At 56.0% G+C, this 26522-nt stretch overlaps 2 protein-coding genes across 6 annotated transcripts in view; one reads left to right on the forward strand and one right to left on the reverse strand.

Annotated features, from left to right (window-relative positions):
- PAXX (PAXX non-homologous end joining factor) overlaps positions 1-23639 on the reverse strand; it is a 28146-nt gene extending 4507 nt beyond the window's left edge. For 4 of the 5 annotated variants that reach the window (XM_038375057.2, XM_043498616.1, XM_038375056.2 and 1 more), the window contains exons 1-4: positions 23633-23639; positions 6105-6114; positions 1555-1705; positions 67-127 (exon numbers count right to left, since the gene is read on the reverse strand). In XM_038375057.2, coding sequence (XP_038230985.1) covers positions 67-127; positions 1555-1652 — 159 coding nt within the window. In that variant the 5' untranslated portion in view covers positions 1653-1705; positions 6105-6114; positions 23633-23639. Of the gene's footprint in view, positions 1-66; positions 128-1554; positions 1706-2094; positions 2102-6104; positions 6115-19153; positions 19158-23632 lie in introns of those variants that run through there. The other variant, XM_043498614.1, reaches the window with a different exon arrangement.
- LOC119844235 lies at positions 3010-26290 on the forward strand. Its single transcript, XM_043498612.1, has 15 exons — positions 3010-3975; positions 8216-8399; positions 9109-9340; positions 10558-10652; positions 12839-13035; positions 13862-13940; positions 14887-15065; positions 17134-17841; positions 18283-18501; positions 18856-18922; positions 19571-19714; positions 21502-21746; positions 22564-23032; positions 24048-24147; positions 24634-26290. Exons 1-14 carry the CDS (start codon positions 3794-3796, stop codon positions 24138-24140), a joined length of 3093 nt encoding a protein of 1030 aa, XP_043354547.1. The 5' UTR covers positions 3010-3793; the 3' UTR covers positions 24141-24147; positions 24634-26290.
- Positions 26291-26522: the final 232 nt, after the last annotated feature.

Raw genomic sequence — 26522 nt, forward strand, 5'->3', positions numbered from 1 at the left:
GTGCGTGGTACCCATTGTGACTAGCATCAGCCACCCAAGGTTGGAACCTGCACAATTGTTACCTACATGTCCTTCCAACTTCTCCAGGGTGAAATTTGTACTCCACATCTCAGATGCATTGGTTACACTGGAGAAACAAGATGGGATGACGTTAAAGGGACCTTATAAAGGTGACATCTAGCCCATTAAAAAAAAAATGGTTGAAGTACTTTGGGGCTCCATGCCAGCTGTGGTTTTTACAATCACACTGTCATGTGTTTAAGAATTGTTTTACTCTTTCCTTTTACTCTGGGGAAGAGGGGCCCAAACAGGGGAAAGTGACTTAATTGCTGGGAACTGACTATACCAGGGAACCAAAGAACTGTAGAAAGAAAAGGAGGACTTGTGGCACCTTAGAGACTAACAAATTTATTTGAGCATAAGCTTTCCTGAGCTACAGCATCTGAAGAAGTGAGCTGAAGCTCATGAAAGCTTATGCTCAAATCAATTTGTTAGTCTCTGAGGTGCCACAAGTCCTCCTTTTCTTTTTGTGGATACAGACTAACAAGGCTGCTACTCTGAGAACTGTAGGACACACAGAAAGAAGCTATTTCTCTAGTCTCTTTCAGATACAGCTGTGGGTGTGAGTTGTAACAAGAGCATATGGAACATTCGGACAGAAGTGCAGCTTTTGGGTGGCATCCCTTTAATACAAAAAGCAGAACAGTTCACATCAAGAGAGCTGTATTCTCATTCCTCACTGGTCCATTTAAAACCCCCTGGCACTGGCAGTGCAAAGGGGCCCTAAATCAAGCCCAAATGCAAGTTAGGTCCCCTTTAGTGATTCCCTTTGTGCTGCTAGGTGGAGGAAAAACAGAGACCCGGGGCCTGGCATACGTTTTTTAAAAAGGGGAGCACGGATTTAGATACCAAGTTTACACAGCTCTGGCATTTCCGAGATTCCCACCTCGGGTTAGTCTCTTAGTGGGAAGCAAACTCTTTTCTTGCGCGATTTGCCACGGCTGCAACGAGCTCAGGCAGGAGAAACTGACACGGACGGACCCACATCTCCATCGTCCCAAGGGATCGGCGCACGGAGATCGGGCCAGGGCCCCCGCCGAAGCCCCCGGCCCCGCGCCGAAACCAGGCGGCTCCTTCCCGGCTTGGGAGCGGAGCCTGGGAACCCGCCGCCCCGCGTCCTGCGGCCGGGGGGCAGTAACCGGCTCCCGGCCGGGAGAGGGGCCCACGCTGCAGCCGGGGGACCCGGGTTTGCGGGTCAAGCCCCGCGGGAAGCAGGACCCCCCCCCCGCCCCTCGAAGCCGGTTACCCACCCTGGGAGGCGGAGCAGCCGCCGTTCATGAGGCCGGGTGCGTGCAAACCGCCCGGGGGGGCGGGGGGGGGTAATTTCCCCAGGCGGGGGTGGGGGCAGGTCCTGCAGCAGGAGGGAAACAGCCCCTCCCCCGCAGAGCCGGGATGCGATCGCAGCGGCCTGAGCCCCTGGCCGGGGGCTGGCTCCTTGCAGCCTTGCGCCCCCCCGGGGTACCTGTGGCGGGGGGGGGGATGCCCCGCACTTACTAGATATTGAAGCCGCCGCTGTCCTGCGCGGAGCAGTAGCACAGAAACTGCTGATCCCCGAGCCACAGGGCGTGAAAGGGCCCCGCCGGCTCGGCCATCCCCGGGGTGGGGGGCCCAGGGCGCTGAGGGCTCGGCCCTAGCGGGGCTGGGGCAGGAAGGGGCCGGGCTAGGAGGAGGGGCGAGCGCGTCGCTTTCAACCTCCCCGCCCAGCTTAAAGGCGACGCGGGGGCGCGGGCAGGTTCCCGCTTTTCGTGCCCAATGGAAACAGGTGTCGCTCTGGATCGAAGCAGGGTCCGCCAAGACGTGCTTAATTCGAGGCGGCAGTAACTCAGCTGGCTTCACGGAGACAGGAGGCCGCCTTAAGCCCCTGCCCGGCTGCGCAGAGCCAGGGCGCAGAGAGCCTGGGCGAGCCAGGCAGCAGGGATGGGGGGAGATTTCCACGTTTTGCCTTCCCCCGTGTCTGATCCCTCTCCGGAGTGACTGTCTGTGAGCGAGGCCTGCAGAGCAAACACGGGGAGGCTTCGCAGCTTGAAGCAAAGAGCCGCGCCTGGCGCTGGCCCAGCCTCATGCTGGGGGGATTGGGCCAGAGGGGACACACCACACTGACCAGTGGGTTACACTATTAGTAACACAAGAAAGACACTTGTTGTTCAAAGCAGAGGAGGACTTGTGGCACCTTAGAGACTAACAAATTTATGATGAAGTGAGCTGTAGCCCACGAAAGCTTATGCTCAAATAAATTTGTTGGTCTCTAAGGTGCCACAAGTCCTCCTTTTCTTTTTGCGGATACAGACTAACAGGGCTGCTACTCTGAAACTTGTTCAGTTACAGGCTCCTGTCCTGATTCTTTCCTGCCTGCGCTGTGTGAAGCCATTTCCACCAGTGCAAAGAGAAACATAACACCAGTCACCTGGTACATGCTCGGTGCACCTGCCAACCCAAGGTGCAGGGCGTCCATTTCATCTTTGCCTAAATGAACAGATATACATGGGTGCCAACGGGAGATTTCATCTCTCCCTGCTGGTGCGGGGAATGATCACACAATCCTATTCACACACCCCTTCTCCCCCCCCCACACACACACACCAGGGTGCAGAAAGAAAACAAACCAGGATCACTAGTTCCAAATGAGAGTTTCTCATTCAAAAGATAAGCAGCCTGCCAGTTTCTGCCTTCTCCCTTCTCACCAGCAAGCACTAAATCACCTGCACAGGGCAACAGACACATCTGACAGCTGGCACATGGGAAAAAATCATTTTAATCCCTGACCCTGCATGGGCACAAGCATCTGGATGTGCAGCTCCGACTGCAGGATGGGGCCTTTGTTCTCTCTCTTTGTCAGTGATCTAAAATTCTTTCCTGCTTTCAGTGGGAAGGTTGACTTTTATAGCAGGAAATATTGGATTCCTCTCTATACATTATTTCCTTCATGTATATTTCCATCTGTAGGCGAGAATTGGTTTACAGTGGTTTTGTGCCCATTGTTACAGGGGTATTCCCCTTTAAATGTGGCATGACAACAAAGCAACTGACAACTACAGTAACTAACTGGAGTAGCTAAGGGCCTTCCCTCCCCAGGCAGGGCTTCCCTTTGATTGGCGGCATGGGACATCAATCTTCTTCAATCTGAAAGGCCCCTCTCCCCCGGAATGCCACAGTCCATGAGATGTGTACACACACTGGCCCTGGGGCATTGGCGGCAGGGAGCCAGGCTGAAAGGAGCAAGGAGCAGGCAAGGCACTAAGAAAAACTTAACACAATGCAAACTCCTGGGTTTGCACTTTCCCTTTCCTGGTTGTGACTCTGTGACTGCTGCTTCCTGACCTTCCTAGTGCTACAGGGAGAAACAGCTGGGGGAAGGGGCAGGGGAAAGAACAGACCTGGGGGCAAGTGGCTCTGGGGTAGCTGAACCTCCACTTGATGTTTCCTACCCAACGGAGGTGCCAGGGCAGGTTTATCTTTTCCTTTGGAGACTGCAGTGAGCTGGAGCGAGATCCGGAAGAAAGGACTTGGGAGTGACCGCTCTCTAGGCCCTGTTTGCTCCCATGTCTTTTCCAAGGAGGAAGATCACTGGAGCTCCTGGTAACAGTTCTGTCCTTTCAGCCACCTGCCTGGATGAATCTTTGCAGCTGCCTGACTAGACATCTCTGGTGGCTCTTGTAGATACTGGCAGGCAGAAGGGAGGAGGCTTCTTGGGAAGTTTGCTCCTGGTCTGGTTCCTACTGAGGACGCTGCTGAGATGTGCAGCCCCTTCCCCCTGCTGCTTTCCCCAGACCCCCAGCAGGTGCTGCAGGCCGTCCAAGGCATAGTGGCTGATCTTCACAAGGACAAAGAAGGCATGCTGGAGGTTTTCTTGGGAGATGCTGAGTGCAAAGAATATCTGGGGGCTCTTTGTAGACTCCTGGCTGCTCCCGAAGTGAGGTGAGTGAGTGTGGGACTATTCCCCATGTACGGTGTAGTGGTGATACCCGTGTGACATGGTGTGCTTATCTGTGACTCCCCTGCTCTCTCACACCATCCACTTCTATGGTGGCTGCGTCTAACTAGAGATGGACCCAGACTGGACCCTCCTAGCCTGGCACAGCCAGATCCACCCTGCCTCATTCCATGTGATCTATGAATAGATGCATTGACTGAGGCAGGGCAGTTCAGATGCCCTGACTGAAGGACCATCCCGTGCAGGACACAGTGGTCTTTGTCTCTGTGGGATTTAGATTAGATGATCCTTGCGGTCCCTTCTAACCCTATGGTTCTATGATTCTCTCCAGCATGTGATGGGAATTCATTGTTTTATCATTTTCCTTTAAAAAATAAAACAGGAAAATTCCACCCACAAAAAGTCCATAAAGGAATGAAGGTGGCAGAGTGAAGCACTAAAACATCAGGAAATGCCGAAGATCAGTTTGTCCTGGTGACTTTAACTCTGCCCCTACTGTCCCCTACTGTGTCTACATTCCAGTTCAGTCTTTAAGCGATGGGCCTATACTATTTTCGACAGGCCCTCTGCCTCATAAAGCTCATGAGATTGCTTTAAATCCAGGGGACTTTAAAGATAATACAGTTGGGCTCTGTTTATTGGCCTGCTGGGGTTTGCTACATTTTCAAGTTCCTCTCTGCAACCACTAACAGACTTTTTTCCCCCCACATGACAGTGGCCAGTCTCACCTACTCCGGGAGCTGGGGCTTTAAGAAGAAAACACTAACCATCATTACCAGCAGCATGGGATCCATAGTGAATAAGGCAAGGGGACTGGCTCTCCATAGACCTGTGTAGTTACTGGAGTGTAAATTTAGAGTAAACCCACAGACCCGCCAGTGTGTGGAGAGCATGCTGGTACTTGCACTGGGTGGGACAGAGGATGTGGAGTGGAAGACACAGGGGTGAGCGGTTAAACAGAGGACACTGAACAGTTGCCCTGTTCACTGAGCACAGTCAAGCCTACGCCTGAGCCCCTCACCCAAAGTCCATAGGAAGCAAGGGAAGGTTTCTCCTTGATCTCCCTGAGCTTTGGCTCAGCTCCTAAATAAAGCCTAGGATCTGGGGCTCACTCTCCGGTGCTCTAATCCCCAGCCCCTGTGTCCTACAGAGACTGGACAATGGGCGCCTCCCGCTCTGGTGTTTGCTCTTACAGGGTTGTGGCCAACACCCTTAACAGGACCTGGGAAGATAAATGGCTCCCATTAGGGTTAGGCTGTTACACCCGGTGCACAGCTACAAAGGAAGGCAAAGAGGCTCTGAGCTTGGCAGGCACTGTTCCCGGGTGTGGCGCTGCCATTCAAACCGAGAGGGGATCAGACCCCAGCCACTTGGTTAGGGCTGGGCCTCTCGGAGCCACAGCCTGACCTGAGTTTCAGTCTCCGGGCAGTTGCGATGGCAAAGCCCCAAATGCTGTCAAACCCTAGTCTCCCTTGCGCCCCGCTGCTCAGTTGTTTGGCGCAGCTGCTGCCCTTGCAGGCTGGCACCCTCAGCACCTGGCTCTGCACTAGCTGGATTCTCCCTGAGCTTTCTGCTCTGTTCTTCCCAGCCAGGCTGGAAACGCTCTCAGCTCCCCCTCCCCACGGCTGATCACTGACAGTCAGGTAACCGCATTAAACCTAAAAAGAAAAGGAGGACTTGTGGCACCTTAGAGACTAACAAATTTATTAGAGCATAAGCTTTCGTGAGCTACAGCTCACTTCATCGCATGCATTAGCGGCCTTCACCTTCCTGGAGGCGGCTGCCGGCCATTTCCGCAGAGGCCAGGCCAGCTGCGGGACAGGCAGAATAATGACTCCAGGCTGGAGCCATGGGAACGCTGGGCACCACGCTGGCACCGAGGCTAATGACCTCTGACCTCCGTGCCTGACCCTGCAGCAGCCTGTGTGGGAGCTGGAGTGCAGTGGGGCCATATCCCATTGGGCGCTTGCAGCGCACCCAGATACAACGTGGGGCAGCACCCCAGCACTCTGCGTGGGGCAGCCTGCCCCATGTACCAGGTGGCTTAGGCAGCGACAAAACAGCTATTTTCTAACCCATCGCCAGCTCCAATGCAGCCCTGGCGTAAGCAGGGGCAGCTCCCCCTGAAGACAGTGTGGGTTACACCCACTTACAACAGAGCTCAACTTGGCCCCATATGGGTTTTATTCCTGCAAAAATCAAACTGTTTTGAGGCTAAAATCCCCATGCGATTCTGGGCATTATTCATCCCTGAGCAGCGTCCTCTCCATCCCTGTTCTGAGCGCACTGCTGGGGAGTAACAAACAAGGAGCCCAGCTCCTGCCTGTCTTTACAGTGGAAGGGGGATGTTTTCCCAAACGGGCCAGTCCATCACGCTGCACAATACAGGCCTGGTGTGCGGTAAAAATGTCACTCACTCCTGAGCGCTGTCGCTATGCCGACTTGACCTCCAGCATTGACACGGCTAGGTCGACTGAAGCCCCCATAGTGTAGAGAAGCCCATGCACCCTGCCCGGGTCGGTGCCCAGAGGTAGCTCTGCCTGCAGAGCGGGGGCTGCACTCCTTGCACTGGGGCACTACCATACTGCAGGAGTGCCTGGTAGGCACCTGGTAAGAATTTGCACCAATCCTCCACCGATCCTGCCCCCCAAGAAGATGCCCTGCTCTCCCAAACATGGGTCTTTCTCATGGTCTCCAGTGCTTAGTATTATTTATGTACATTATTTGTATTGCGGTAGCACTAGGACCCCCACTCATGGATCAAGACCCCACGGTGCTAGGCACTGTACAGACCCAGAAGACAGACAGGCTCTGTCCCACAGTTCGGCCAGTCTAAGTAAGCTGTCCCTGCCTCCCAAGGAGGGTCCAGAAATGGTCAGGTACTGAAACGTCACAGATTGAAGAATTTCATTGCTCTTCCTCCTTCCCTTCCTGTCACTGCCTGTCTCCTTCCTCCACCCTGTTTGGACGGGCTGCCCTATAGCTTATACAGTCTGCAGACTCCTGCCGGCTGGGATCCTTCAGCTTTCAAATGCAAATGGGCAGCTGAGATGGGTATATGATTCTGATGGGCTTCCTGTCCCCATCCTGCCTTCCCTGCTAGGAGTCACCTTGTGAGGATAACAAGCTTCATTTGTGCCAGGGCTCTGCCCTGGCGCCTCTTTTCATGCTGGCATGCCACCCTGGCACCACTGCTGTCAGGGGCATTTCATGAGGCAATTCTATGCTTGCATGCTGGGCGTGAGCTCACCTGCATGGCGCACATGAGGGTATGCTATGCAGAGGATGCCATGTTGGGCTAGGAACGGTCTCGTTCTTGCTGGAGCCCTGGCACCTCTTTCCTGCAGTTTCGGGAACCCATCAGCCTGCCGAAGAAGGTCCAAAGTTCAGGAGCAAGCCATGGTAATGGCTGTAACTCAGCGCGGGGGAGCCAGGCATTCAGCACTGCACCACGACTGTACCCTCCAGGCTGCGTTTCCCTGCCCTACACCACAGCAACCAGCATCAACCAACAAGTCGCTCAGCGCTTCCTACCAGCACCCCACTCCAGTGAAAGTGAATGGGAATTGCAGGTGCTCAGCACCACCCAGGGCACCCTGCAGGATCAGGCCCTAACTGCCCTTCTTTCTCCTCCGCCCTGATTTTGAGCTGCGTTGCTCAGTTTCAGTCCAGTTCTCCCACAGCCCACACACATACACACATATACACACACACTCCCTAGGAACCTGGTGCTGTCGCCTTTCATCACCACCTGGTGCTTCTGCCTCTAGTTCTAACTCCACAAAGCTCAGCTGAGGAATGCACCCAAAATACTCCGGATTTACACTTCAGGGACGTTGGGAACTGTAGCTAGAGGGGGCTGCTAGGGCCTAACGCCCCCAGTGCCGGCTGGCAGCGCAGGGCTCCAGTGGGTCTGAGTTTGGTTGAACGCGGTATAACATGCACACACATTGCTAAAATATGCCAGTTTGGTTAAAAGCCTACAACCAGATCAAATAAAACCCAAACCTGCAAACCCAAATCACTGCACTTGGGGCAGGCTGCAACTTGCAACCGCCATGGCAGGCCAGGCTCCCCCAGCCCTAGCACAGTTGCAAAAGGAGCCGTTGGTGCAAGGGTCTCATTGCCAGCACTCAGCTCCAGGCTAGCAGCACCCCTGGCTCTCTGCCAGGTGGGTGGGACATGAAACAGCCCCAAGACCTGACTGGTTCTCTCCTGTACCAGGCTGTGCAGCAACATCGCCTACATCCTGGGCACCATCGCCGAGAATGAGAGCGGGGCGGCACACCTGGTGGCACTGGCAGGGGGTGGCTCAGGCTTCGAGGGTCTCTTGGATAGTCTGAGCGCCATGCTGACCTGGGACGACCCAGAGGCTGTGATGAATGCAGCAGGCACCCTGGGCTCCCTGGTAAGGAACGCTCTTTCCCTAGGCAGTAGGTGTATCCCAGGGGGCTCCAAGGTTTGTGTGGGTGGAATCCCTCCTTGGAGCATCCCATTGCATGAGGCTCCCATCCATTAGCAGTCCCGTGCCCAGCCCATTCAGGGATTCAGCTGGCTCAGATTAGTGCAGGCAGCCCCTCCTCCCAGAGCAGCTGGACTAGCTAAGGCCTCACCTGTGCCAGCCACCTCTACTTTAATGCCCATGGGGCATGGGCTGCACCAGCCTGCAAGGACAGCACCTTTGCACCCAGAGAGGGAGAGCCGTGAGGGGCAGACATACAGCCTGGTGCACAGGATTCACTTCCCTCCTGTTTTCACAATACCCAGCTCTTACACAGCGCTTCTCATCTGTAGATCTCAAAGTGCTTTACACAGGAGGTCAGGATCATTCTCCCCATTGTACAAGAGGGGAAACTGAGGCACAGATCAAGGAAGTGACTTGCCCAAGGTCACAGTTTGTGGCAGAGTCCGTAGTATAACCTAGGTCCCCCAAGCCCTAGCCTAGTGCTGTATCCATTAGGCTATGAAAGCTGCAGTAGGGAAGGGAAGGCTGTGCCCCAGATAACCTCCCACCACCCACCCCCTGCACCCACCTCCTGAGTGCACACACCCCGACCTGCCATTTGTGGCTATCAGGTATTCCCGATTCCCATCTTTTCACCTATTTTCTCCCCGAGGCGGAAACAGATCCCAGCCGGCAATGGCTGCTTCAAGCCCCGAAAGCTGATGAGATTGTTGAGAAGCTCAGAGGGCTGCTGGGCTCAGCTGATGAAGGCACGGCAAGCAATGCTGCCCTGGGGCTGGCCCGAATCGCTGGCTCCCAGGAGGGCTGTGTGAAACTGCTGGGCCACCCTCACTCCCAGCACCTCCTGAGACAGCTGATCTCCTCCCTGAGAGCAGAGGAAGCAGGTGGGTTGGGATGAGCCGGGGCTCAGTGCCTGGGGTGGAGATAGGGGTTGGGAGGGCTCCTGGGGGACCAAAAAGGGGGTGGAGAAAGGATCAATGAGAACATAACAGATTGTATGGATGGGCCAAAGCAGGGGAGCGTCATGAAGGAAAGGGGACAATCTACAGACAAGGAGAAGATCTCTCGTTCTCTCTATCACCACCTGTCCCATCTGTCTGTAGCACTATCTGAGGGTCTGTCTGTCTGTCTTGGGGTCTCTGGGATCTGCCTGGCTGAGATACAGTTTTTCAGAATAGGTTTTAAAGGCTCCAACTCCTCAATATCCCCAAGACAGCTGGAAACCAGAAGTCTGAGCTGCTCATTCCAGGCTCAGGTGCATCTCTCTGCAAGGGTTGGTCCCTGCCCATGCAGAAGCAGGAAGCAGTTGCCCCATGGCAACATTTCCCCATCTCGGGTCCCTCGGGCCCAGGGATTTGTAAGGGGAGGAGTGAGAAGTGGCTGGGGCTGGAGAAGCAGCAGGTCCACCCTGCACTTGACTGAGACCTGGGCAGGAAGTTAATGCCAGAGCCTAGGAAGTATCTTCAGGAGCAGACCTAGTCAGTTGCCCTGCCCCTGACAGCGGTCTTGGCTCCATGCTGAAGGGGAAGTGGTAAAATCCCCCTAATACAGCAACCCCCCCGCTAATATGGGGGCCTTTGTTAGCACCCCCTTGTGGTGAGAGGGGGAGCTACACCAACCTGGTTTGTCCCTGTCACCATCACTAATTTGAAGTGAGCTGTAGCTCACGAAAGCTTATGCTCAAATAAATTTGTTAGTCTCTAAGGTGCCACAAGTCTTCCTGTTCTTTTCACTAATTTGGTGTTTGTCAGGTCTTTCTTATGACTTGGTCAGGTCCTCGATAGTCTCTGTCCCCTTCAGGGTGGCCGGGAGTCAGAAGTTCCTTGTTTCTAGCAGGGCTAATCAGCCCATGGTCTCCTAGGTTTAAGACCTTCTCCTCCAAAAGCCCCTGGCTGGAGTAGGTAGGGGAACCCAGGCCCAGAACTCCATGCCACACCCCCATCACCAGTGGCATAAGCAGCCAGTTCTCCACCAGGCAACCTGTAGGGGACCCCCAACCATGCAGAGCAGAGCCCTGCCCCCCACGGTCCTGGGTGCCGCGTGAGAGCCCAGCACTTCTGAACCTCTGGCTCCTGACGAGTTTCTTCCTGTTGGATTCCAGGCTGCAGCATGAACGCTGCCTTCACGCTGGGGCGCCTGTGTGACCTGGACCTTGGCCTGCGGCAGCTCTTTGCCCTCCCTGAAGTCTCCAGCATGGTAAGAGGAGAGGCAAGCAGGGTGGGGGCTGGAGGGGGAGACCTGCTCCCCCAGCATCGGGGGAGGGGAGGGGGGGAGTGTCAAGAATGCTGTGCGGCCAGGAGCAGGCCCAGAGTCCCTATCACAAGCCCTGTCCATGGTAGAAACAACACAGAGATGCCACCACAGGAGCAAGGGGCACGGTTGACACCTGTCCGTCACACCTATAGCAGCCACCTCTGCTGTTCACAGTACAGACCTGGCGGCTCCGGTCGGACGTTGAAAGTCCAGCTGATGGCGCAGTGGGGGCCCAGGGCTAAGGCAGGCTCCATGCCTGCCCTAGCTCCGTGCAGCTCCCATAAGTAGCCACCAGGTCCTTGCAGCCCCTAGGCACATGGGCGGCCAGGGAGACTCCGCGGGCTGCCCTTGCCCCTAGTGCCAGCTCCGCAGCTCCCATTGGCCAGGAACTGCGACCAATGCGAGCTGCGGGGACAGCACCTGCAGGCACGAGAGCAGCACGCGGAGCCTCCCTGGCTGCCCATGCACCATGGAGCTGCAGGGATCTGGCTGCCACTTCCTGGGAGCCGCGATAAGCGCCTCCGGAACCCCGCACCCTAAACCTCCCCCCACATCCAACTCTGTCCCAGCCCAGAGTCCCCTCCTGCACCCCAACCCCCTGGCGGAGCCCTCACCCCGCAGCTCCCAAGACCCAACCTCCTGCCCCAGACCTGAGCCCCCTCCTGCACTCCACATCCCTCATCTCTGGCCCCACCCCAGAGCCTGCACCCCCAGCCGGAGCCCTTACCCCCACCCCCACCCTATCCCCCTGCCCCAGCCTGGTGAAAGTAAGTGAGAGTGGGGGACAGGGAGCAACAGAGGGAGGGGGGATGGAGCGAGCGGGGTGGGGCCTCAGAGAAGGGGCAGGTGAAGGGGCGGAGCCTCGGGAAAGGGGCAGGGCAGGGGTGTTTAGTTTTGTGCCATTAGAAAGTTGGCAACCCTAGCAGCAGCAGGGGATGGACTTGTAGTCCCAGAGATCCTCCCCTCTGCAGCCCTTCAGAGCTGCTCCTTAAATCTACCAGAAAGGGCCACAGAGAGCAACAGGGCATTCGGTGTCCCTCCCAAATCCACAGCCCCAGCTCTGCACCAGACTTGGCTCCCCCAGCAGCACCAGGCTGGTCTGCAGCCAGTATAGCAATAACCCCTGCTTATCCCCAGTGCCCTTCCCTGGAGGATTTCAGAGCACTTCACAGGCATTCATTAGCCCCACAACTCCTGGTGAAGTGGGGCAGTATCATTAGCCCCGGTTTAAAGCTGGGGAAACTGAGGCACAGAGCAGGGGAGTGCTGCACCCAAGGTCACCCAGAGAGTCAGTGTCAGAGCTCAGGATGCCCAGTCCCTGTTCTAACCACTGGACAACCTGGCCTATACAACACATGCACTGAAAGGGGGATCGTTTCCAACAAGATTTGGGAGGGTTTCCCCATGCGGCCCCAGAGGCTCTGCATGGGGCATTTCCAGCTCACACACATTCAGCAGGGAAAGCGCGGGTGCCACTTATCCTGAAAGTAAGGGCCCAGGCCCAGTGTCCGTGGCCCTTGTCCTGAGAGAGCAGCATGCAGAGCGGTTACAGGGTCCTACCCCCAGGGCACAGCACAGGGGACTGGAAACGGGAGCCTCTCCCCTCTGAACTGCTGGGAAGCCCCCAGGTGAGTAGTGGTTCCCCTCATGCCCTTGCCCCTTGGCCATGAATTGGGTGGGGGGAAGTGGAGAGGTGCCTCCACCCCCAAAACTGCTGAGGAAACCGGGCTTTGCTGGCTGGCAGTCTCTGGCCAGACTGCATGAGGTTAGCTAGCGCCCCCGTTCCAGACCGGTTCCGGCTGGGCACAGCAGCAGGGTCTCAGGGGGGCAGGGTGCCCTGCAGCTGCCTGCTCTGGGCACAAACAAACAGCACCTTCCCCAACACTCATTTTCAGTGGCAGTCTGGGTTTGTTCTGGGCACTGCTCTACCTTGGCCCGGCCCGGCCCCTGGGCATTAGGAGACGATGAGACAGCCAGTAATGGCGTGGCACCACGTCAAGCCGTGCTCACGCTGTCCAGCTGGACAACCACTGGGAACCCAGCACAGGGGCAGCCATGGGAAGGGGCTGGCGCTGCCCCCAGCAGCTGCTGCCCGAGGACCAGGCATAGGTGAGACGTTTCCTTTCCAGATCCATGCCCTGGTGTCCATGATGGCCAGCGCGGAGGCAGGAGGGAGCCGAAATGCTTGCTTTGCTCTCAGCTGCCTGGCTGCCAGCAAGGAGGGGCATGACCACGTGCTGCAGAGCCCTGCCTTCCCCCAGGCTCTGGATACGCTGGGCCACCTGCTTCGCGCCGAGGAGCAGGAGTCCTCCTGGTTTGCTGCCATGTGGGTGACGCTTCCCCGCACACTGTAAGGGGTGCCCAGGAGAGCAGGGTGGAGGGACGTCTGAACTCATCACTTAGAAACGGCAGGGGCAGTACAGAGCTGTGGCGAAGAGCTCACAACAGGGCACTGAGAGCGCCTGGCGCAGAGCTCACAACAGGGCCCTGGGAGTGCCTGGCACAGAGCTCACAACAGGGCACTGGGAGCGGATGGCGCAGAGCTCACAACAGGGCACTGGGAGCGGATGGCGCAGAGATCACAACAGGGCACTGAGAGCGCCTGGCGCAGAGCTCACAACAGGGCACTGGGAGCGCCTGGCGCAGAGATCACAACAGGGCACTAGGAGCGGATGGCACAGAGATCACAACAGGGCACTGGGAACGGATGGCGCAGAGCTCACAACAGGGCACTGGGAGCAGATGGCACAGATATCACAAGAGGGCACTGGGAGTGCCTGGCACAAAGCTCACACACAACAGCCAATGGGAGCCCATGACACAGGACTTACACAAGCAAGGCCATGGGAGCTGATTTCAGTGCACCATGGTCCAGGCACTGGGAGGCTGGAATCCAGCTGGTGGATGGGAGCATCGCTCAGCCCTCACTCAGCCATCGCTTATGTGAGCCCCCCCATTTCATCCACTGGAGCCTGCAGCGCCTCCCTGAGTGACCTGTGGGTGCAGGGTGAATGGTCCTTCTCCGTTCTGGTTTATTCTTTGGCTCGGCCCATAGCTGAGTCCTCTCTCTTCGCTTGTCCACCAGATCTATGGGGCTGGCTCCCATCCCCTGTTGGACACAACCCATAACAGCAGCCATTCATGTTTTCTAGGACCCTGCGTGTGCTCGCCAGCCAGCCCAAGGGGGTGATAAAACTAAGAGAGCACCCAGAGCTGGAACACCTCCTGCAGGTACACTGTTACCATCCGATAGGGGGCAGCAGCTCAGGCTGGGCCACATTCTGATCTTAGCGATAAAATCAAGAGCACCAGTTTCAGATCTTAGCACTGTCACTATATTGGTTGGAGTTACTCCAGATTTACACTGGGGAAACAGAGATAGGAATCAAGTCCCTGGAGTCACTTCAGATTTACACCAAGGTCAGATCTGTCCCACTGAATCATCAAACAATTCTTAATTTGAATCCCTTGTTTTCCAGAGTACCCTGAATGTGCTAGGTGCTGTCCAAACACAAACAATACTGCCCCTCCCCCATGCCAGCTGACAACCCCCTTGAACTCCCCTCCAAGCTGCATTCCTTCAGTCAAGTCCAGGAAGTTTGTGGGAGAAGGGGGGGGGGACGGGTCAAACATTTTCCATCAAAACTCTTTTTTGACAGAAAATAGGGTTTTCTACTAAACAAAATTGTCTCGTAAGAAATGGCTCCTTTTCCTGGAGAATTCTGATTTTTTATCAAGAAACCTAAAATATTTTTATTGGAAAGACTGTCACAAGGCCTGATGGGACTTGTAGTTCAGTTACCTCACATTTCTATTCTCCTCAATGGGCTGAACTCCCTGCCTGCACTGTATCTCCCATAATGCCCCTCAGCAAGGGACTCCCATAATGCATCACCCACTTTCAAGTAGGGGACCTTGTTGCATCATGGGAGATGTAGTCCAATCAATGAGCGCAGCCTGTAGAGGAGAATGAAAGTATGAGGCTCCTGAAGTATAACTCCCATGAGGCAATACTGCATCATTTCCAAATCAAAATATTTTGGTATTGAAATTTCTGTTAAAAAAAAAAAGTTCTATAAAAACCTTCCATTTTGTGTCCAGCTCTACTTGTGCATTACTGTCCACACTGGTGCAAGGTGCTGCCCGTATCAGTGAAGGCAGCATTTTCTCTCCACAGGAAGTGGCTGCCTCAGAGACAGCAGGACAAGAGCTGCTAGAGGAAGTGACTGGCACTCTGGCCAAGCTCCGGCGCCTCCCGAAACCCCCACCCCCGGAAGCCAAAGTTCTGGATTCTGGTTCCATCCAGGTGGCCTGGGAAAGTTTCAGGCCTCAGAGCAGCCTTGAGGTCAATTACAGGTGATAGCATGAGAGTCCAGCGTCCTCTAGGAATGCACTGAGCAGAGCGGGGTGACTTTGACCTTGGGTACGGGGATAAAAAGTGTAATGGGAAGGAGGGGAGCCTGCCTGGCTCACCATGACCCTAGGGCTGTCCACTACACAACCCCCTAGAGACAAGACCTGTTGTCAGGTGTGGCTCTGTAGATCTAAGGTAATTTATTCTGCTCGGTCTATGGGCCTGATTTGGAGCTTCCATTGGGTTTACACTAGTAAGACTTCAATGGAGTGATGCTTGGTGTGACTTGTTGCCCTCCCCCCCTTTAAGATGCCACCTGATGTGCTGAGATACCACTGAGTCCACCTGTTCTGCCAGCGTGGGCCCCCTTTAACCTGTCTTGTTGAGCCAGGCTCTTAAGCCTCCTCTAGCACACACACAGGAAGGGCCACCCCCAACTGCAGAATGACATAGACACTGAGATCAGCTCTGGGAAGAATCAGCTTAAGGGACTTGCCCCAACACTCAGGTGTCCACCTCTCTTGGAGTGCAGAACCAAAGGTATATTATGAAATCCACCTCCTCCCCCAATGTGGAGGAAGGTTTACACAGCCTCTTACCCACTCCCCAATTATTAATTGCATAAACTGGATTTCAGAATAAACAGAAAACAAGTTTATTAACTAGAAAGAGTAGCTTTTACGTGAGTATAAGAGATAACAAAAAGAGCAAAGGAGATTACTGAGCAAATAAAATCAAAACACGCAAACTAAGCTTGATTCACTAAAGAAACAGGTTAGAGAGTGTAATTTCTCCCCCTAAATGTTGAATTAGGCAGGATGCAGAGTTTCTGTAGCTCAGAGTTCCAGTCATTTCTTCCCCTGTCTCAGTCTGGACTCTCCTGCCTTTCCCTTCAGGTTAGTTCCTTTGTTCTTCCAGATACTTTCAGCAGTCCTCCTTCATGGCGGGAGGGATAGCTCAGTGGTTTGAGCATTGGCCTGCTAAACCCAGGGTTATGAGTTCATAACCATTTAGGGATCTGGTGCAAAAACTGGGGATTGGTCCTGCTTTGAGCAGGGGGTTGGACTAGATGGTCTCCTGAGGTATTCTATTCCAACCCTGATATTCTATGATTCTTGGGTAAGCAATGGAAGAGAGTATCATTTGCCTTCCTCCTCACCCTTAAATAAGATTTACATAAGGCAGGAATTCTTTATTTCCTAAACTTGACCCACCTTCCCTTTCAGTGGAAAGTTACAAGAAGTCCAAGACAATATTTTGGATCAGGTGACAAGACCACCTGACCTAGTAGTGTCACAGTTACATCCCAGGATGCCTCCCATGAGGGAGAGAGATTCGTTACTTCAGTCTTGTTTCTTCCAGTTGGCTCATCAAATCTGATGGCCAGTCATCTGGTGGGTGTCTTCCTAACACCCACCCAGTTGTAATTGTTACATAGTCCATATTCCTAACTTTAGATGCAGAAATGATACATGCATACAAATTCAGTAAATCTTAACCTTTCCAGTGATATCTTACATGAGCCATCTTGCATGAAGTATATCTCAGTTATGTCATATCCATATCATAAGCATATTTTCACAAAGAATATGGAGTGTAATGTCACACTTGGGTTATGCAACTGAATGTGACCCCCTGACTCCGTAGTCTCCAGTGGAGTGGAAGTTGTACCACTTTGCCTCTTGCGCTATTTACAACCCATTTACACTGAAAGCCTGGTTCTCCTCTCACTGACCTCAGCAGAGTTACTCCTGATTTACACCCATGCCAGTGAGACCAGAACCATGCCCCTGCCGTCACTGTCCACTCCTGTTCCCATCACGCTTGATTGTGGCCCCCCTGCCATATAGGATGGATCCTTTGTGCCAGATCTGGCTCTCGGTCACATTGGTGTAAATCCAGAGTAACTCTCTGAAGCCCATTGAGCTGCCCCGACCAGTGTGGCTAAGAGCAGAATCTGGCCCTCTGTCTGCTGGGCTAGCATGTCTTTGGGTCTAGCCTTGGCTGACCTGAGAAGACAGCACGTTCTCATCTGCTGAGTGGTTCTGTTATCTCCCGCTGTGTCTGCAGGCTCTATGATGGGGATGCCCTGCTGTACCGGGGGCCAGCACTCAGCTATGCCTTTGCAGGCAGTGTGCCACGCCAGGAATACCACTTTCAGCTCTGCCTTGAGGCGAGGGGCGACCAGGGGCCATGCAGCGATGCTACGGTGCTGCCAAGAGAAGAGCCAGTGCCAAGTTGTCCCTTGGACTTCCACGTGACAGGTCGCACGGCCACACAGTTAAAATTGAGCTGGGCCCCTCCGGCCAAGCCCAACGGCCCCATCAAACACTACACAGTGTACAGGGGGGAGGCCCTGGTGGGCTTCACCCCAGAACTCAGCTGTGTTGTGGGAGGCTTGGCCCCTTCCACGAGCTACCGGCTCAGCGTCTGCGCATGTACCAGCAAAGGCCAGGGAGGGAAGGCCACCCTGCTCACCAAGACCATGTCCCTGAGGGGCCATGCCCCTGAGAGGTTAACCCTTCTAGTGCTGGGGCGCAGTGAGATCTTTGTGACGTGGGACGTGCCCAAAGCGCCCCTGGGACGCTTCTTTAACTATGAGCTGAGCCTGAATGGGGAAGTGGTGTACCTGGGCACGGCACGCTCCTACGTGGCCCGCAGGCTCAGGGCCAACACGGACTACACCTGCACTGTCAGTGCCCTCACCAGCGCAGGTCGCTATGTCAGCCGACCAGTCACCAAACGCACGCCCAGGGACGAGTACAGCGATGTCAGCAGGTGAGATCTCGCTATCACAGCCACATGGTGCCCCTTGGGTGGGCCCTCGTTATCCCCAACACTGTCACCCCGAAAACATCCCTGCCTTGGCTAGACCCACCACCACCCTGGTGCCCTTTTACCTCTCTTGGCATGGCCACCACCACCTCCACCCCCCTTGGCCCCTCTACCCTACTCAGCACAACCACTATGACCCTGCCCCTGCCTGTGCCAAGACCCGGCCCTACCCAGCCATGTTCACCACAGCTCCACAGTGACACCCCCATCACACTGTGCCATCCCCTCTGCCCCTCTTTCCTACACTCAAACTTGGCTTGCCTGTCAGCCAAGCTGAGCCCACACCTTTCCAGAGCTGGTTGGTCTAGACTGAAGCAAAGTTCTCCAGCACTGTTCCCTGAGCCTGGATTTAAAGGAGTTCTTGTGTGTTGCCTGCTCCCTTAGGTGCCATTATCCCTCCCCAGGGAGTGGGCAGCCTGCCACAGCCTCTGCTCCCAGCAAGACTCTGGAATTCCCTCAGGAGCCAGGAAGGGGCAGAGGCAACGCAGGGGAGTCTTTCAAACCTTCCCCTGCCAGGCCCCCGAGAGCGCCTCTCCTGCTGAGCAGAAGGGCCAGTAAACCCTGGGAGATTAAGAGCAGCGCAAAACCCACTGCCACACCCAGGTACAGCTTGGGGCTGGGCAGCTACTGCAGGTGCTCTGTCTGGGATCTCTTCCATGGGGACCAGCAGGTGGGAACCAGGGGAGGAGATGGGGCAGATGAGAGACATGAGGGGATCCTCTGAGCACCACCAAGAGGGCACAGACCACGGGAGCCTGCTGCCAGTTCCAGGGTCAGAGCCGAAGCATGGCTGGAGGATCACACCCCATGCCATGGCTGGAGGGCAGAGCATTAGCACCTGTGCCCCCTTTGCTCTGCCCTTACATGCCCCTGGGGTTAGTTGCATCTCTGTCCCCGTCCCACCTGAGGTGGTTTTACAGCTTGGTGCTAAGAGAGCTGCCATGCTTCCTCCCCCAGGAGAGACCCTTCCCTGTCCTGCTCCAGACAGCCAAGCCAGGAGACTCGAGCTGCCGGCCCCTCCAAGGTGGGTATGGGCAGCACCCCCTCCCCCACCACACACACAGTGGGAACAGGTCAGGCCAGGAACCTGAGACCCCACAGGCCTGATGCAATGCTGGAAGCAGCGGGGGTGGGGGCTTGGCTCAGGTGCCCGGTGGGGAAGGGGACTTTGGGGCATAAGCAGCTGGTGTCTGACACTTGTCCATTAACCATCCCTGGGGTTCTGCTCCATCCTCCAAAGCCCTGGTCCCGAGACCCAAGGCCAGTTCAGGGACATGTCCAGCCAGGAAGGCCAGCTCGGCACAGACAGTGTAAGACGTGCTGGGGCCAGGGCAAAGAGACGAGAGTCCTGGGGTAGCTCGGCTTCTTATCATGGGGGGGCCATTCTGGCTGCTGGCCAGCTGCCAGAGGCCTAGTTCAGCCGGGCCTCACTGAGAGACACGAGCATACAAGCCGTGCAGGATTCGGGTCCCAGGGAAACCAGTGCATGCTCAGGGCGGGGCGAGATGCTGCTCTCTCCTGATGCCTCCAGTGACTGCTGTGGGGTCACTGCTGAATCCCCCAGGGCCAGGGTGCAGAGTGAGACCTCTCCTAGCTCCATTGTGTAAACAGGGTGAACAGAAAACCCCCGCTCGACATGCTAACCCCCCCTTTGTGCCTCCCTTCTCACCAGGCTGCCCCACTTCCCAGGAACGTTGGGCACCCAAAGCAGCGGGCACCTGATGCAAAGAGCCTCCCCAGGCAAACTGCACTTCAGCCCAGCGGGGAGAACAGCTCAGCCAAACTTGGGACACCGAGCAGAATGCTCTTCCCAGAGGTACCAGCAATATCTGGGCAGGTGCAGGGGGCATCCCCCGTGTGTGTATGTGTGTGTGCACGCAACCCTCTGTGTGTATCCCTGTGCACCAGTGGGCATCTGCATGCATTGCTGTGCGTGTGTGTGCGTGCTCTTCTCTGGGCATGCGTTCAGGGGTGGGCAGCATTGCCCCTTTTTCAACCCAAGCAGCTAGTCAACGTGTGGGGGCCTGGGGCTGTTCCCGGGGAGCAGAAATTTGTGCCAGGCGGGTATTTCTCTAATGGACGGTGACAAGGAAGGCACAAGGCCCTGCTTCTCCAGACAGGAGGAACCCAGAACAAAAGGAGCAGTTTCTTAGCAGCCTCTTTAGATAGATTCATTGATTCATAGATACTAAGGTCAGAAGGGACCACTCTGATCATCTAGTCCGACCTCCTGCACAGCGCAGGCCACAGAATGTCACCCACCACTCCTATGAAAAACCTCACCCATGTCTGAGCTATTGAAGTCCTCAAATCATGGTTCAAAACTTCAAGGAGCAGAGAAGCCTCCCTCCAGTCAACCATGCCCCATGCTATAGAGGAAGGCAAAAAAAAGCCACCAGACCCTAAAGCTCTCTCTCTCTCCTCTCTCTCTCTCTCTCTCTCTCCAGGTCACCCTGTGCTTACCAGCTGCTGCTTGGCCTCCCTCCTCTTTGCCTCTGCCCTGCTCTCTGTTCTGCCTCTTCAAAGTTTTTGGGTGTTCAGTCTTCCTTCACACAAAAACAGCCAGCCCCCCCCGCCCCCTCACTCAGCAAAACTACTGGGCAGGGGTGCATCCCCCTCTTCTCCTAGGTAGGGGCTTCTGGTCAGCTCAGCCTGAGTTATGTTACCTGAAGGGTGCGTCACCCCCAGTCTCCAAGAGATCAATGTAGTCACCAGGATCTTTCAGCGTAACACTGCGTACATGTGCATGCATGTGCATCCCTGTGCGTATGTGTGTACAATGTGTGTATACAGGCGAGTAGTGTGCATGCGTGTGGGTGCATCCCCGTGCGTGGTGGGTGCGTGTGTGTACAATGTGTGTATACAGGCGAGTGGTGTGCATGCGTGTGGGTGTATCCCTGTGCGTGATGTGTGTGTGTGTGCGTGTGTGTACAATGTGTGTATACAGGCGAGTAGTGTGCATGCGTGTGGGTGCATCCCCGTGCATGGTGGGTGCGTGTGTGTACAATGTGTGTATACAGGCGAGTGGTGTGCATGTATGTGGGTGCATCCCCGTGTTTGTGTGGGTGCATGTGTGTACAATGTGTGTATACAGGCGAATGGTCTGCATGCATATGTGTGCATCCCTGTGCATATTTGAATGTGAGCGTCTGTGCAGGTGACCTAGGGAAAAGCCACAAGATCACTAATGACATTAGCTGACAGCTAGTGGCACAGAAATAACTCCTCCCCCCAGCCCCCTTGCCATGCAGGGAAGGGCTGGAGTTCAGTGTCTCCCTCCCCTGGGAAATGGGCTCATGCTTCCCAGGCTGCTGGAGCTATTGACACAGGTTACTGAGCGAGCCCAGCCCGGAGGGACCGCGGGCCAGCCTGCAGCGAGAGGTCTGTCAAGCAACATCTGTGCCATGCGGGGGTGGGCTCATAGGGAATCACAGGCGGCAAAAAATTCTCTGCAGTCCACAGGGGGCCAACAGGCCCTGCCCCAGCTACTCCCAGGAGCCCCCCGGGCACCACACCAGGGCAGAGAAATTGCAGGAGGTAAAACCCCTTTCAAATACGCCCCCACAGGGCTTTCCTGGTGTCTCCTTCTTGTCTCTCAAACAGCTGGCAGCAGTCCTCCCTCTTGGGCACCCGGCTTGGCACGGCTCACCCGGTCTGCGTGCTGTGGCCGTATCCCTTCAGCTCAGCCGCTCCCTAGAGCGGGGGAAACCCAGGCCGGCAGCCTCAGGCCAGCAGAGGCCGAGCTACGGGCTCCCCCCTGTCCTGGAGAGCTTGGGGCAGCAGCAGCTCAGGGCTCCACTGGGGAGCCAACAGCTCCAGGGGCTGCAGAGGCCAAAGCCACGAACAAGGTGAGTGCCCTCCACGCCGAGCGACTTCCCCCTGCCCCTGCACTTCTTCGCCGGGCAGCTCTCTGGCCTGCAGGGGAGCCAGAGCCACACAGCATGGGGGACAGGGTGGGGAGCAGGGAGGCAGCTAGGAACTGAGGGCGAGGTTGTGCTCAGCCATAGGCATGCAATACACTTTTGCACTCCTGCCCCGGAGCCAGTCCCAGTCCCACTGGGACCGTGACACGGTTCCATGCTAGCATCTCCTGCTTGGGCCGGGAGATCACAGCCACGCCCTGCCCCCGGTGCCCCCGGCACACCCTGCAGCGGAGCTGATGCAGCCCTCGGTATGTGACTGCAGCACGCCCTTCCCGGCCCCTGGCTCTGTCACCAGGAGCTGCCCCCAGGACACCCACGGTAGCATGGGCCACTCGGCTGCCCCCGACGAGGGCCCAGCTGTGGAGCTGGCTCCAATGCCAAGGGCTCTCTCTGGAGTGGCGGGTGGGGCTGGGTGTTGGGCAAACCAAGCCAGCCGAGGCCTCCAGAGAAGCTCAGCGCACTCGCTGGCCTGCTAATGCCCGGGCATTGCCTGCAAATCAAACAACACAAAGGCCTTGAACTGGTGCCTTAAAATGCAAGGCTCTGCCTGCACCCCACTCCCTCCCCCACACTCCGCAAGCTAATAGCACTATGACACTTCGCACCAGCTGCGGCTCTGCCCCAAAGCAGCTAGCAGAATGACCAAGGCTTTGCTAAAAAGAAAAGAAGGACTTGTGGCACCTTAGAGACTAACAAATTTATTTGAGCATAAGCTTTCGTGTCTGCTCTCATCCCTGGGCAGGACTGGCCAGGGCTGTAGCCGGCTCCTGCCTGCCGAGGAGCCGCACTGGAGTCCTTGGAAGACAGCTGTGCCCCTGGGCGTGTCTCACAAGGGAAACGTCAGCCTCCACCCTGCAATGGTACCCACGAGAGCTCTCTGCCCACAGCGGCGGGATGGCCATGGGAATGGAGCCGGGTTTAACGCTGAACGCACAAGGGAAGACGTGCCCCCGAGGAGAGGCCACCCCTGCCTGCCTCTGCTCTGCCTTTCAGATTGGCTGGCAGGGCTCAGCCGGCGGGCCCCACAACGTGGCAGGTGCCAGGGGCTGAGCATGTTGGAGCGTGAGGGGACCTGGAGGGCTCTGACACCCAGATTCCCTGCAGGCCCCCGAAGCTTCCCGGCTAAGCTCCTCCCTGCGATGGGCAGGAGACCCTCTGGCCAGACACCCCAGGGGACGCTCCTCAGAGACTACCTGCTCGCCCAGGCCATGGTAAGTGGTGACTCTCGGGATGTGCTCCCCTGCGCAGCTAGCACTCAGGCCCCGGAAACACTCTGTGTTGTACTCCGCACCTGGCACTGCCCAATAGCCTCCGAGCCCGGGGCCCTGTCAGGCCGCAGTGTGTGCCAAGAAGGAATCTCTCCTGTCTCCTCTCCTTGCTGGGGGTTGTGCATTTCCAAAGTGATCCTAGCTGGCTTTACCACCTCCCTTTCGTATTGTTACTACCAGAGCTCCTGGAGGTCTCAGCTGAGCTCAGGGCACTGCGCACAGTCCCTGCCCCATAGAGCTTACAGCCTCAAGAGACAAAGGGTGGCAAGAGGAACTAATGCACAGAAAGGGGAAGCGACTTGCCCAAGGTCATCCAGAAGGTCAGTGGCAGAGCTGGCAATAGACCCTGGGTCCCCTGAGCCTCTGTCCAGCCTGCTAACCGCTAGGCCACACTGCCTTCCCTTTTCTGCTCCTTTGACGCCCCCATCCTCCCTCACTGCAAACCCTCCAGAGCTCCCAGTTCTCAGGGCTATGGCCCAGTGTGGGGGGAGGCTCTGTTCTGAAGGAAATGGTCAGTGCCTCCCAGTAGCCACCTGCAGTCACAGGGCAGAGGCCCTAAGCAACAGAGCTCGGCCCTGCCTCAAGCTGGGCACTTCCCATGGCTGCCAGGGTCTCTGCACTCTGTGAGCAGGCTGGCTTGGCCGAGGGCAAGTTCCAAATCTCAGGGCGAATCCCCATGGCAGTAAAAGCATTGAGCATCTGTGTCTCTCCAGTGCCTTGCATAATGACAGGTTTCAGAGTAGCAGCCGTGTTAGTCTGTATTCGCAAAAAGAAAAGGAGTACTTGTGGCACCTTAGAGACTAACAAATTTATTAGAGCATAAGCTTTCGTGAGCTACAGCTCACTTCATCGGATGCATCCGATGAAGTGAGCTGTAGCTCACAAAAGCTTATGCTCTAATAAATTTGTTAGTCTCTAAGGTGCCACGAGTACTCCTTTTCTTTTTGTGTCTCTCCAGCAGCCCCAGAAGGATGCGGGCAGGGCCTGCTGCACCCCCTGGCACCACGGCCTCAGCGAGGAGACAAGAGTTTGCAATGGAAAGCAGCCATAAAAAGCAGGTAAATGGGGAAGAGGTGGGACAGCAAACACGTGACCCCCCGATGGGAGAGGGGAACGGGAGCCATTAGTCCTGTGCTGGGGAGCAGGTGCAGTGGGAGGTGTTAGGAGGCTGGACTGTCTGTGGGCTTTTCCTGCTCCTATGTCCTGGGATTGCGGCTGTTGCTGGATTCCAGCCCAGCTGGCATGTCCATACTCCCCTGACTTCCCTGCCATAGCACTGCCCTGATCCTGCTCTGGATGCCAGTGCAATTCCATGGCCCATCTCCAGGGGGTGCTACAGAGCCCCCTCCTCTATGGATAGGAGCGGGCGTTTTAGGGACCAGTGACCGGCTCACTGCCAGCCCCAGCAGGCCAAGCCCTTCTTGCACTGAAGGAGCCTCTCTGTGCTTGCCTCGACCAGCTTCTTTCCCCCGGGCTGGGACATAGCCCTGTTCCAAGCACTGAACTGGTGGAGAGGAGTGGATTCAGTCGTTTTTGCCTTCCAGACACCGTGGCCCTTTGGATGGGAAACTGAGGCCGGAGCTCCTTGTCCTAGTGAGTACTGACAGGGCCTCACCCTGACAAGCTGTGGTCCTGGGTAGTGCCCTCTGCCATCTCCATGGCCTGACTCAGCACTGACGGAGGCCTGGGGAGCAGGAAATCATCCCTCAAATCTGGATTTCTCATACAGACCTGACCTGACCTACTCAAGGGGTCCACAGGGGCTTTACACACCCTGGCCTTTGATGCCCGCAGTGACAGTGTCTAGGATCTCGACTGTCTCCCCAGACACCCACTGGGGCACAGCGGAGCAACATCTCATCTAAAAGCTGGCACCTGCGCCAGCTGCCTGCCCTGGTGCTGCTCTGCAAGGAACCCAATCCCTGGTGCAGGACTGGAACCCACAACCTTTAAATTGGAGGTAAAGTGGAGACAGTGAATGTTTGGCACACCCCTGGGCAGTGAGGGACTCTGGGTACAGCCAAGGAGGGTGGCTTGCTGGAGATAAACACACACACACTCGGTGTGTTACTCTCTGACCCCCGTTGGCCAATGACAGGAAGGCCGGGAGACTACAGACAGGGTCTGGAGGTGGGGGCAGAAAGGGAATGAAAAATGGGGGGCCCTAGAGGCCCCCTCATCTCTGCTGTCCAGCCTGCGGCGCACAGGGAGGCGCTGACACAGGGCCACCAGCCACAGCTCTCATCTTGTCAAACACCCGAGGTTTGCCAGGCTCAGAACTCACATCCAGGCCCCAGACACGATTCACTTGTGATTGTCCCTAGAGCTAAATAGCTTTGGAATAAACCATCTCTGCTGCTGTCGAGACTGGGATGTTCCCTGGGCACAAACAACCCGAGAGAGGGTGCCCTGCAAACTCATTCCCCAACAGAGGGCGCAGCACCTTCCCCAGCACACACGTGCACATGCACGAGAGGGCGTCACACAAAGATTCACCAAACGTACCGCTCACCAATCGAGGGTCCCCCTCCACCTCATCCACCACAGGCACTCCAGTCACAGAATCAGAGGCCCTGACCATGCCCTCCCACACCTGACAAAGCCCCCACATGAGGCCCCAGGTGAGGGACACAAAAGATACCTTTTATGCAGGAGACGGAAAATGCTGTGGGATTTGCGCCCTGACATGTGCCTGGCTCTTCCCGTTCTAGCTGCAGTAAATCATTTTCAGCAATAAAAGGGAAACCAGGGAGGTGCCAAGTGTGTGTGTGGAATGCGGGTAACAGGACTAAAACCAGAAGCATCCCTGGGAACGAGGCGCACTCTAAGATGCCACCTATGGAGCAGCCCAGGAGGTCAGAGACAGATTCGGCCGCAGAGAGCACCGCAAACAATACTCGGCCCAGCAGGGGGCGCCCCCACCCTTTCACCGGCAGAGGGTGCCTCGCATCAGAGGGCGCGTTCACACCCATTCTGGACTGCGGGGTCCGCATGCACAATCCTCCCGTGACCCACAGCACGAAGTACTCGTGGGCTTCGCCTCCCCCACACATGCACTCGCTCACCAGCAGCAGACACCCAACACATTCACATTCACAGGAGAGGGTGCCAGAGGGCATCACACGCAAAAACACGCTTACACAAAAACACACCCACACACATACACAGTCACCCACAGATTTCAGAGTAGCAGCCGTGTTAGTCTGTATTCGCAAAAAGAAAAGGAGTACTTGTGGCACCTTAGAGACTAACAAATTTATTAGAGCATAAGCTTTCGTGTGCATCCGATGAAGTGAGCTGTAGCTCGCGAAAGCTTATGCTCTAATAAATTTGTTAGTCTCTAAGGTGCCACAAGTACTCCTTTTCTATTCACCCACAGTGTGTGCCAAATGTACCCTGCCAACAGAGGGTCACCCCCGCACACCAGTAGAGA

This window comes from Dermochelys coriacea, chromosome 16 (assembly GCF_009764565.3).
Source record: "Dermochelys coriacea isolate rDerCor1 chromosome 16, rDerCor1.pri.v4, whole genome shotgun sequence".
Classification (NCBI taxonomy): domain Eukaryota; kingdom Metazoa; phylum Chordata; order Testudines; family Dermochelyidae; genus Dermochelys; species Dermochelys coriacea.

Bases quoted from the DNA above. Each gene is read 5' to 3' on its own strand.
- LOC119844235 (XM_043498612.1), top strand. From the start codon at position 3,794: ATGTGCAGCCCCTTCCCCCTGCTGCTTTCCCCAGACCCCCAGCAGGTG. The intron at 18,502-18,855 runs GTACAGCTTGGG...TTCCTCCCCCAG, and splicing joins AAACCCACTGCCACACCCAG to GAGAGACCCTTCCCTGTCCT. The intron at 23,033-24,047 runs GTAAGTGGTGAC...GTGTCTCTCCAG, and splicing joins ACCTGCTCGCCCAGGCCATG to CAGCCCCAGAAGGATGCGGG.